This window comes from Crocuta crocuta, unplaced genomic scaffold (assembly GCF_008692635.1).
Source record: "Crocuta crocuta isolate KB4526 unplaced genomic scaffold, BGI_CrCroc_1.0 scaffold10, whole genome shotgun sequence".
NCBI classification, from domain to species: domain Eukaryota; kingdom Metazoa; phylum Chordata; class Mammalia; order Carnivora; family Hyaenidae; genus Crocuta; species Crocuta crocuta.
In genome coordinates, this window is record NW_027527551.1 from 2169395 (window position 1) to 2181829 (window position 12435).

A 12435-nucleotide genomic window follows, 5' to 3' on the forward strand; every position below is an offset into this window, starting at 1 on the left:
CATGGATTCTTTTTGGTTTTTTTATTTTATTTTATTTTATTTTTTAATGCTCTATTTATTTCTGAGAGAGAGACAGAGACAGCATGAGCAGGGGAGGGTCAGAGAGAGAAGGAGACACAGAATCCCAAAGCAGTCTCTAGCCTCTGAGCTGTCAGCACAAAGCCCAATGCAGGGGCTCAAACCCATGAACCACGAGATCACGACCTGAGCTGAAGTCCAATGCTCAATTGACTAAGCCACTCAGGCGCTCCTTCCTTCCTTCCTTCCTTCCTTCCTTCCTTCCTTCCTTCCTTCCATCTTTCCATCCATCCATCTATTTATTTTGAGAGAGACAGCACAAGCAGGGGAGGGGGAGATAGAGTCCTAAGCAGGTTAGGTTCTGTGCTCAGCTTGGAGCCTGACAGCCCACCAAAGGCTCCATCTCATGATCATACAACCTGAGCTGATATCAAGAGTTGGATGCTTAACCAACTAAGCCACCCAGGTTCCCCATTTCTATTTTCTTTTGTGTATAACCTTTCGATTTTTATGTAATTAATAATTGCCTAATTATTTTTGTTTATATTCTCATCTTCTCAATTGAATTTTCCAAAAGTCAATTCTATTTTGGTTTTTGTTCCCTGAAGATCCTCCACTTTGGAACCTCTGGCCTTGTGTAGTTTTGTTGACTAGTTGCTTTGGATACCCTGTTGTCTAGAGACTCCTTCTTCATCACCCTAAGAATTCACATTTCCTTTCTGCTTTGTTAAATGTCTATTTCCTGTGTTGTATCTTTTGATGTGTATGTATGACTCTAATTTTAGAAGACTGTCTTCTAATATGAGGTAAGATTGTTGATGTTTTGCATGTCTGGAAATTTTTTTTTAATGTTTATTTTTGAGAAAGAGAGAGAGAGAGAGTGCAAGCTGAGGAGGGGGGTGCAGAGAGAGGGGGTCAGAGGATCCAAATCAGGTTCCATGCCAACAACAACAAGCCTAATGTGGGATCTCACATTCATCAACTGTGAGATCATGACCTGAACAGAAGTTGAACACTCAACCATCTGAGCCACCCAGGTGCCCCTGTGTGAAAACTTCTTTATCCTCATACTTGATTGATATTTTGACTGGTTGTCTCTTCAAAGTTGGAAACTAGCCTCTAGCTTCTAATATTACTGTTGAGAAACCAGATGCCATTGTATTTACAGCCCTTTGTGACTTTTTTCCCTCAGGAAAAAATTTTATTTTTTTAATTTTTTTGTTTTAAACTTATTTGTTTATTTAACTATGGTAAGAACACTTAACATGAGATCTATCCTCTTATCAGTATTATCCTCTTCATCTCTAGGGTTGTAAAATTTTAGAATAACGTAGCTCAGTGTGTATTTTGCCCCATTGTGCTGGGTGCTCAGTGAGCTCTTTCATTATGGAGGCTCATGTGCTTTTGTTCTGGGAAATTTCTTAATGTGGTTTCTTTTATAGTTTCTCCCTCTTCATTTTGTTATTTGCTATGAAGTATATATATTGATCCTCTAGTTTTCTTACCTTTTCTAATTAACCATTTTTTCCTACTTCCTGTTATTTCCGCAATTTATTCTCCAACTTTTCTACTGAATATTTTATATCTGTAATCATATTTTTAATTTCCAAAACTTTCTTAGCCTCTAATTGTCCCATACTCTTCCTACTCATTTATAGGTATAATATCTTCTCTTAACTTGGAAGAAATCAATTTTATTTTCTGCTCTTTTATAGTTATTGTTTTCTCTCAGTTCTTAATGTTTCAGTCTCTCTTGTTTATGTTAGAGACTTTCCTCAAAAGTCTGATGACCTATGACTATTCATTCATATTCCGGAGTGAATGAAGCACAGCAGTACTGCCTGAGAGCTGTGAGTAGGTGGGGCTTGTGGACTGGCAAGCTTCTCTGATCGCTTGGGTGGCCTTCCAGCTTCTTATTGGAGGAGTCCCAGGTATCGGCATCTAGAAGTCTTTTCTGCTTGGCCATTCTATTTCTTTGGCAAAGTCTCTTTTAGTCCCCTGTTAGGAAATATGAGTCTGGCTGCTGGAGTTCTGAGAGCCAGATTGAAGAAGAAGTCAGGAACTTTCATTCTGATTTTAATCCCAAACCTCCTTTCTGCCCCTGTGTCTGGTATCCAAACTCCTGAGCCTCTCTGGTTCAGTTTCTCCAAATGATAAATATCCCACCGTCTCTAAGTGTAGGAGTAAGAACCAGAGAGATCCAGCTGTACCTCTGCATATTTTCAACCTACCTCTCCATTTTCCACCCTGATCTCCACCCACATTTTCTATAGCACCTGGTACCTCCAGGTCCTGGACTTTGCTTACCCTGTTGGCTTGCTTCTCCTTCATGTCACTTCTGCGCCTACTGTTATCTACCTCTCTGCTGATGAGTCAGTTATTATTCCTCCATTCATATTCTGTCCTCGTATTTTGGGATTCAGGTTATAGATACCTGCTAGTCTCATTGAAGGTAAAGTTTATATTTTTTATTTCTGATTTTTCCTTGTTTTGGGCTAACTTCTGAGAGAAGGATAAAGCAAAAAGATTTTCACTTGGCGATTTTATTTATTGAGAGTGAGAGAGAGCATGAGTGAGGGAGGAGAGCAGTGTAGGGGAAAGGGAGAGAGAGAGAGAGAGAGAGAAACTGGAGCAGGCCCCAGTAAAGATGGGAATGTCATCAAGAATAGAGAGTGAGAGCTTATCTCTGATAATAGAAACAATACAATGTAGGGGTAACAGGGAGGCAAGATGAAGGAGCTCATATCCAGTGTAGTTAAGTTGGTCACAGAGTTTAATAAACTGCTATTTTGATTTTTTTAGTAAATCAACAAGCATTTTAAATCTTACATATTTCTTACAACTGAGTAAAAAAAAAATAGAAACTGGGGCACCTGGGTGGCTTAGTTGGTTAAGCATCCGACTTTGGCTCAGGTCATGACCTCATGGTTTGTGAGTTCAAGCCCCACATCAGGTTCTGTGCTGATAGCTCAGAGCCTGGAACCCACCTCAGATTCTGTGTCTCCCTCTCTCTGCCCTTCCCCCACGCTCACTCTGCCTCTCTCTCAAAAATAAAAATAAACATTAAAAATTTTAAGAAAAAAAGTAGAGGGGCGCCTGGGTGGCTCAGTCAGTTGGGCTTCCGACTTTGGCTCAGGTCATGATCTCATGGTCAGGAAGTTCGAGCCCTCCATCAGGCTCCGTGCTGACAGCTCAGAGCCTGGAGCCTGCTTCAGATTCTGTGTCTCCCTCTTTCTCTGCTCCTCCTCCACTCACACTCTGTCTCTGTCTCTCAAAAAAATGAATAAACATTAAAAAATTAAAAAAAAAAGAAAGTAGAAACCATGTTGTATTAATGAAAAATACCTGCTTGGGGCTTATTACTTTCTTATCTTGAAAAATGTATGCAATCTCTTAGGAACAAGTAAGTGTCTCTTCTAATCCATGACTCTTCATATTCTGCAGCTACTTTGTTTCTTCTCCTTGTTTATTTTTGCTTAGTGGAATTTAGTCAATAAACAGCCAGAGCATACTGTTGAATATAATTTTGGCATACTAAGTGATGATGTATCTTCCCAAATTATAATTAAAAATATTTTCCCCTATAGATTTTAAATGACTATATACTAGTGAGTTCACTAAATCAAAATAATCAGTATAATCACCAGGTGCTATTCAGTGTTTAGCAATGGAGTACTTAATTTGGCAAGTCTGATTCATTAGTTCACACTTCTAAGTACTTGCTTAAGTATTTACTACAGATGTTTGTTTCCAATCGTATTGCTTTGAAAATACTTTCAAGAGGCTATAAACATTTACTTGACTGTCAGGATTGTAATGTTCCTCTGGCATAATCAGAAACTTAATCATAATTAGTATGCTGAGTGAGACTGATTTTCTCAGTCTCCAAGTTCAACTTTTATCTGTAAAATATTTGAGATTATAGAATCCTTATCCCCAATTCTGGCTTGAATCTTATTCCACCTAAGAATAGTTCATTTAATCCCATCTATGACCAATCGTTACTATTCCTCTTAATAGAATTCAGTATTTCACATTGTAAATTCTGTATCCAGCCAATTTCATAGGAAAGTCATTGCCCTACAGAAATTTGTTTGTTTCTCAGAATTACCAAGAAAAATACAAGAGTGTGTGTGTATGTGTAAAGTAACAAAATTTTATTCTATTCCATATTTTCTAAAACTTGCCTAGACTAATAGTGAAGTTGACAAATTACTGAAATGAGTTGACAAAATTGCATTGGGAATGCTTGCATGGCATTCATACTGTTCAGTGGTGATTATTGAATAAATTTTTAACAGCTTTTGTAACTTAAAAGTTCATATTTTCAATCAATAGGAAATGAAACAAGGAGAGGGAAGTGAAGGAACGATAGAGTAGTGGTTCTCAAACACCAAGTTATAGATTTCTCACTGGCTCTTACAAACAATTCACTGACTGGTTTGCTGTGAAATAAAAATAAGGGGAGGAAAGACTAGATGTGTTTCAAGACTAGAAATTATTCACATTTTGAGCATACAGTTTGGCTAAGACAGGAGGCCTCACTGTTTCCATTGAGAATTAGTTGTGGGAAAAGAACTCAGATTCTTGACTCTCTGGCACTATGAAATTATTAGTATATAGTAAAGCATATTATTTAAGTGAGAACAAAATATCTTGGAATGCCTTCCGACATATCCAGTACTCTTATCTTATACGTATACTCATTTTGGTTTTTCATCTTTTGTTTGGGGGTTAATAATATAAACTACTGTATACAAAATGAATGATGAATGACTAATGATTTTTTTTTTCTTTAGATACATCCAGAGAGTGCCCAGAAGAAACTCCCTGCTGGAGAAACTAAAAAAGCAGTATTTATAACCCTGGAGTTTGTGGACAATTTATTAAAATGGCAGAAAATAGTGAAAATAATAGCAAAAATGTAGATGTAAGGCCCAAAACTAGTCGAAGTAGAAGTGCTGACAGAAAGGACGGGTATGTGTGGAGTGGAAAAAAATTATCTTGGTCAAAAAAGAGTGAAAGTTGTTCAGATGCTGAAACAGTGAATGCTATAGAGAAAACTGAAGTTCCTTTAAGGAGCCAAGAAAGGAAGCACAGCTGTTCATCCATCGAGTTGGATTTAGATCATTCCTGTGGGCATAGATTTTTAGGCCGATCTCTTAAACAGAAACTGCAAGATGCTGTGGGACATTGTTTTCCAATAAAGAATTGTAGTGGTCGGCACTCTTCGGGGCTTCCATCTAAAAGGAAAATTCATATCAGTGAACTCATGTTAGATAAGTGTCCTTTTCCACCTCGATCAGATTTAGCCTTTAGGTGGCATTTTATTAAACGACACACAGCTCCTATAAATCCCAAATCCAGTGAATGGGTAAGCACAGACTTGGCTCAGAATGAATTGAGGGATGGTCAGCTAAAACAAAGAAGAAACGTTGAAGAAGAGGTAAACTGCTTCTCACATACTGATGTTCAGCCCTGTGTCCTAACCACCAACAGTGCTTCATGTAGGGGTGGACCTGTGACTGGCTCTGTGATGAACCTGGTTTCAAATAACAGTATAGAAGATAGTGATATGGATTCAGATGAGGAAATTATAACACTTTGCACAAGTTCCAGGAAAAGAAACAAACCCAAATGGGAAATGGATGAAGAAATCCTGCAGTTGGAAACACCTCCTAAGTACCATACCCAGATTGATTATGTCCATTGTCTTGTACCAGACCTCCTTCAGATCAATAACAATCCATGTTACTGGGGTGTTATGGATAAATATGCAGCTGAAGCTCTACTAGAGGGAAAACCAGAGGGTACCTTTTTACTTCGAGACTCAGCACAGGAAGACTATTTATTCTCTGTTAGTTTTAGACGCTATAGTCGTTCTCTTCACGCTAGAATTGAACAGTGGAATCACAATTTTAGCTTTGATGCACATGATCCTTGTGTCTTCCATTCTCCTGACATTACTGGTCTCCTAGAACATTATAAGGACCCGAGTGCCTGTATGTTCTTTGAACCACTTTTATCCACTCCTTTAATTCGGACTTTCCCTTTTTCCCTGCAGCATATATGCAGAACAGTTATTTGTAACTGTACAACTTACGATGGCATTGATGCCCTTCCGATTCCTTCTTCTATGAAATTATATCTGAAGGAATATCACTATAAATCAAAAGTTAGAGTACTCAGGATTGATGCACCAGAACAACAGTGCTAGGAAAAGTGTAGGTAAATCAGAATGATTATATACATATTTTCATTTAATATTTTATTTTTCTTATACCACTTTGAATTTTTCTACAAGGGCAGTTGAAACCCAAAGTAAATCTCTGCCCTAAATTTTACTTCCAGATCAGTTTATTTTTCTTATAACACTAATTGTTTAGAGTTACACACTAGGGGCTAATGAATATTTTTGACCACGTGTTTGGTTTTTGTTTTTACCAAATAGATTGTATGATTTTTTTCTTTTCTTAATTGTAATTTGCGTATGATCCAGGGATATTTGGAATTTGGTAGGCAATGCAAATACAGCTAAGTAATTTGTATTTCGTATTTTTCTTTAAAAATAATCTTATGTTCTTTCCTAATGTAAATTCCCTTGTTAACCTACGCCATTGGCATTCCTATACATAAAATATAGTTTCCCTGTTCTCCTTCAGAGTTGTTTTAAAATTCTTCAGTAAAGCTGAGTGTTATAATTCACAATCTATACCAATGTAATTGAGTATTGTAATTTAATAATAGGGATGCTAAAGGTAACAAAATGGTTTAAAATTGAAGTGTTTCACTTTAAATATTAACTATTACTAGATTTGATTGATTGGGAAGAATCAAATGAGAACATGACTTTTTGGAGGTGAATTTATTTTCTACACTGTGGCATGGTCATTTGTTATTTTTGAATAGGTCTTTCACTCAAGACGAGTTGCTTTCTTCAGAACATAAATATTGTTCCTTCCTCACTGGAAGCTTAAAAAGTTATGATAACACTACAGTAACTAGTAGTTACTGACATATTTAAGTAACAATGGGGTTTTTCTGTATTTACTTATGAACTGTTGCTTCTAATTAGCTTTTTTATAGAAACTCTGAGCCTGTTACTTTGGGGAAATGCCACAATATTATAAACAGCTACAAATTGCCGTTGGTAACCAAGGAGGACATAAGTAGTCTTCATTATTTTAAATTGAGCTTGACTAAAGATTCAAGAAGTAAACATGGAGCTCAATTTTTAAGAAGCTTAATATTGGTTTTGATTTTCAGGTTTCAAATACTTATTCCTATTTTTAGAATTAACATGTCTTTACTGTGGCTTTAACAAAGGGAAAAATTTTGAGAGTTACATGGCTTATGCCATGCTGAACAGTACTGGGCACTGGGACTAAGTTTTTTAAATTTAACATCTCAATAGGGAAGTATATTTAGAAACATCGTTATCCCAGTATAATAACGGTAAATGGAGTGATAGCCTATCTAACTCCTCTTTTTTTCTAGTAGTCAGTGCATAATTTCCTAGACCGTAGTTTCTTCTGGTGAGCTGTCTAGCCCTTTGTACAAAATGGCATTTTTAATATCATAGTAATTGATTTCTTGATGCTAATTTAGGTCCGGTAGTAGGCTGCTTCTACCTGGATTGAAAAAAATTTGATTCAACTTTGCAACTCAGAACAGGTGTTTCATAGGTATCCTTGCTTTTACGTTGAAGTAGCATTTCGCTTTCCTGCAGTTCTGTTAACATAAAGATGGCATTTTTCAATAATAGTTTTAAAATAAATTTTTAACCATTACCGCAAAATTAAACCAGGAAAATCTCTGTTGCCATTATTTTCTATCATTTTTTTTCTCAGTGATCTCAAGATTGGCTTGGTTCCAGTGAGGGTAACTACTAATTATGGCACCTGTCTATGGAGTAATGAGGCTCAGGATATCATTAACACCAACACCAGGATAAATATCTCTTCTAAAGATGATATTTCCCTTTTACAAAAGTAGAGAAGTCTCATACTACCTCATCTTTATTGTGATGCTTTTGTAGATCACTGAGAAGCTTGTCTTGTTTACCAATAGAACACTTCCTAAATATCCATTTTTGGTGAAAGAACATTAATAGTATAGTAAGAATCTACCCGTGATTATAGTTTTTTATCAGAATTTGATAATGAGACTTTCTGTTTCTGTGAAACAATTATTGTTTTAAATATTTTTCTTTTAAAAATAACTTTTTATCAGTACAGAAAAATCTAAAGGATGACTAGCTAACAAATATTCTGTTAAAGAGTAATTTTATAAAGAAAAATAAAATATAATTATGTTGTCTTTTATAATGGTAAAAATTAATGTTTATATGAAAATCAAGATCTAAGTAGCTTTTCATATATTCAGACTGGTTGCTTGTGATATATTTTCTCTGGCTTTCTTATTTTTCCAACTTCAAGGTATTAATAGCTGTTAACATTTTCAAAATACTGCCATATATATAGCCTTGAAGTAGATCTAATAAATGAGAGCAGGGAAGAGACTCATTTTACTCTGAAATGGTTTGTATTTCTTCTTTGGTATTTGCTACAGTGAAAAGAAAACTGGAAAGTAGAAATATAAAGACTTGAGAAGGGAATTGTTTACCATGAAGGAAAAAGAAGAGAAATAATAGATTAATTTTTAAAGCATTAAAGAATTGAAATTTAGAAAGGTTAATTTCTTTCTCAGTGACTTTGTGAGGACACATTTGGAAGAGCATCCAGTATTCACAAACTAAATTTAAAAATGTAAAATATGTAGTTATTGGAATATATTACTACAATGATTAAGTTTTGAGAAGAACACAAAGAAAGATACAGATATATCTAAATATAAATTTTGTAACTAAGTTTGTTGGCACTTGAAAAGTGTAAATTCCAGAGTTGAAGAAGCGTTCAGCATGGTGGAAATGTGTAGAGCTTATCAGTGAGAAAGGATGGAGCTAAAAGAAACAAGATAAAATATTAAAATTAAGAATTTAGGCATCACCTCAGGGAAGAGCCTTGACAGTGAAAGGGAACTGCTTAATCGCTAATAGCTGGTCTGGACCAGACACTTAACTGCGCTTTGGGAATCATCCTGCACTAATCAGGAAATAAACTTGACTTTTCTATTTCTCAAGCTTTTCAGGATACCACCACCACCACCATGCATCTTCTTTTTTTCTAAGCTACACAGCATCTTGATTCATACTATAATTCCTGAAATATGCTGAATGGATTTGTTTTTAGGTTCCTTGAGCATTTTTGTATAAAGAATCATATGTGATCTTTCTATAGGCATGCCATTCACGTAAATAATTCATACAGGGAATGGCTTAATTTAAAGGAAGACCTAATAGGAAGAAGATTAAAGGAAGCTTTTAGTCAGCTTGTGGCTAGATTTATTGATTTGGTGAACAGAACTGTTTTCTTTCCTGAATTTCAGCTAATGGTCAAAGAATGGCTTTCAGTTAAAGTTTCGACTTATTATAAATAATATAAAGAATGTCTTAGTAATTAGAAATCCTTTAAAAAGTAGAGCAAATGCGGCAAATAGGACTCATACAAATTCCATTTCTTTTTATAAGAAAAACACAAACCGTTATCATTTATTCATGAGCCAAAGCCATTAAGAAGACAAATCAAGTTATCAGCTTCCTGTCTCTCTGAAGTTTGGATCATTTTATAGACTCATGTAATAGGTTTCTTCCTATGAAACAAGAACCTTGAAACCTAACTCTTATAAATGTACTCTTAGCTTTCATTTAAAATCTTTTTTGTCATTTTTAGCTATGATTATAGCTAAAATCTGTGTAATCAATAGATTATACATTGATTTGGGTAGAGCAAATTTCACAGGAAAGTAGACATCATTTTTTGAGACAACACAGGGAGAACAGTGTTTAAATGTAAGCCTGTGTGTTAAGTAATTTAATACCCAAATGAATAAAAGATTTTAAGTCAAGCAGATTATTGTTTCTGATTTGGAAAACAATTTTGGTTTTAGCCATATTTCTAAAAAATGGAAAGCACAAAGTTTTTTTCTTTTTTTTAATGGCTTACTAGAAGTGAGTAGTGCTACAAGAGTCTGTCTATACCATTCTAACACATTAAGATATTGGACACATAACGGAGGTAACTTTTCAAATGGATTGGCTTCTAAGTAGAAATAGACTAATGGATATAACCCAATGGAAAGGGACTTGGGGCACATGAATTCTATTTCAAATATAACCAGAGTCTATTTTTTGTCTGCTTTTTTATTTTCAAATAGATTATCCTAAATCTTTACCTTCATCTAGCATACAAAATGTAGATCAATAATACTTGTCACTTGACTTGCTGAAGGTTAGTTCTTCATTTAAGAGGTGACCCTTGGAGTATACTTGAAAATACTTTCTGTAATTTCTTGAAAATAATGTGATGATAGATGTCAAAGTATCCCTTAGTGGACCCTGCAAATTCACATTCACTTCTAGTCTGTAATAGGTTTTCTTGGCTTGGTTTGACAATAGAGCTAGTACAATTTGGATTTATGATTTAGACTCTGAAATTGGATGAACAACTCCAGTTTCCTCCTACCCTTAATAAGGTTTATGTAAAATTGATGTTTGCCTAAGTTATTTTAAAAGTTGATTACATTTGCAGGAAGTAAAGATAATCACTTTTGCTGTGGTTATAATCAAATCTAAGCTTTCGGACTTAAAGTAAAACTTGCGATTTACTTAAATTATTCTGACTTTGCTAGGATTGAATAAATTCTGTGTAAACCAAGTATGAATTTGATATATACTTGAATATACAGAGTGTAAGTAGTAACTTCACAAAGTTGTTAGTACTCTTGTCAATCAGACTTGTGTGATCTTCCCCGTACCCAACAGGTAGTAGTCTGTTTACATTTTTATTTCTAATCCTGGAGTTGAATGTTTCTTCTTGGATGTGAGTTCAAATAAATTGAATAAATTTTCACTTCTTAATTAAACTTCATATATAAAATACAAAGGCTTCGTATCTTGTTTTAAAAACTATATCCTGACTTCGCACATTCAACTTAAAACCTAAAAAAAAATAAAAATCTATTTTACACATTTTCTAACTTAAAATACACTTTCCATGTGTCAGTTTGGGTCTTCCAGAAGCAGATGCCAAGATGTCATTAAAGGCACAAGATTTATTGGGGGAAACACCTATGAAGAAAGAAAATGTGGAAGTCTTCATACCACTTTGCAAGTCTGACATACATGAAAGAAATTCGAAGATTGGGAAGGGTGGGCTTCAGATTGCAGGACAGTTGTGGAAAAGCTAGATAGTGATTTAGTTCCTAAGCAAAGGTTGCCTGTGGGAGGGAGCCCACATGGGACAGGAACTCTCACCATGCTGTTATTGGCTGGAAGCATGGGCAAACGAGGCTCAGTCACTGATAGTGACCTGGACCAAGGTGAGGTGAGGCCCTCAACTTGGGCACAAAAATTTTTTGACCAAAATCTCAGCAATGAAAAACTGTTTCAGTGCAACATTTTTAAATCAGAATTTTTTAAAGACAATGAAAAAGGTTAAAATTTTAAAGTAGTTATTACTGAGTTCCTGTGGACTCAGGCTTCCTTATAGCTCCAAAAGGCACCCTTGACACTGACTCCTGAGGGCAGAGTAAGTCGTTCACACTAATCCCATTTTCCATAGACCATTTTCCCTGTAAAAATAAGTCTTCCCTACGCTTAGGTATTTGCATTTTCTCTAATTCGGTTTTCAGTATAAGTGTGTGTGCTGGTGGAGCATACTCAAGAAATTTTAGTTTTAGTAGTTTCTAGTAAAGTGCCCCTCTCCAGTGACCCACTATAGGGTTACGCAAAGAAGTAAAATGTTGCAACGATATTGCACACTTCCAATATGTTTCTATGTACATATTTTATATATAATATACATTACAGAATATATATAATATATTATATATAATATATACGTAGCATACTATATAATTATGGCATCTTCATTACTCGTTAGCAGATTCCTTGATGTCTGGGGAAATGTCAGTCACCCTAAAGACGTGACAGTAAATAGGTAAAGGTTTATTAAAAGATGAACATGTGGAGGGAAGAGGTATTGATCACGAAAATTCTGCAAAGACAGCTGTTTGTAAACATCTTCTCTTTCCTGTTTTGTTCCTTTAGCTCTCCCCAATTTTGGTCCCTGGGCCGGTAACCCCTAATTGGGCCGTATCCACACCCAGCCAGCTTCGAGGCCCGGCTGTAAAAATCTAAGCATAGGAAATCCACAACCTGTCCTCAAGCCACTCCAGGAAACAAGTTAGCAGTTTCCGCCACGCTACTCAAAACGTCACTGGCTACAGAAATTTCCACCGAGTGCTCAGAATTCCGGAAAACGAGGGAGCTTTCCTCCCGCCCACCAGAAGAAAGCT

General features: G+C 35.6%; 1 protein-coding gene across 1 annotated transcript in view; it reads left to right on the forward strand.

Moving 5' to 3' along the window:
* Positions 1-11021, forward strand: part of SOCS4 (suppressor of cytokine signaling 4) — a 17768-nt gene extending 6747 nt beyond the window's left edge. The window contains exon 2 of the mRNA XM_077768268.1: positions 4818-11021. Coding sequence (XP_077624394.1) covers positions 4910-6235 — 1326 coding nt within the window. The 5' untranslated portion in view covers positions 4818-4909 and the 3' untranslated portion in view covers positions 6236-11021. The remainder of the gene's footprint in view (positions 1-4817) is intronic.
* The last annotated feature ends 1414 nt before the right edge of the window (positions 11022-12435 follow it).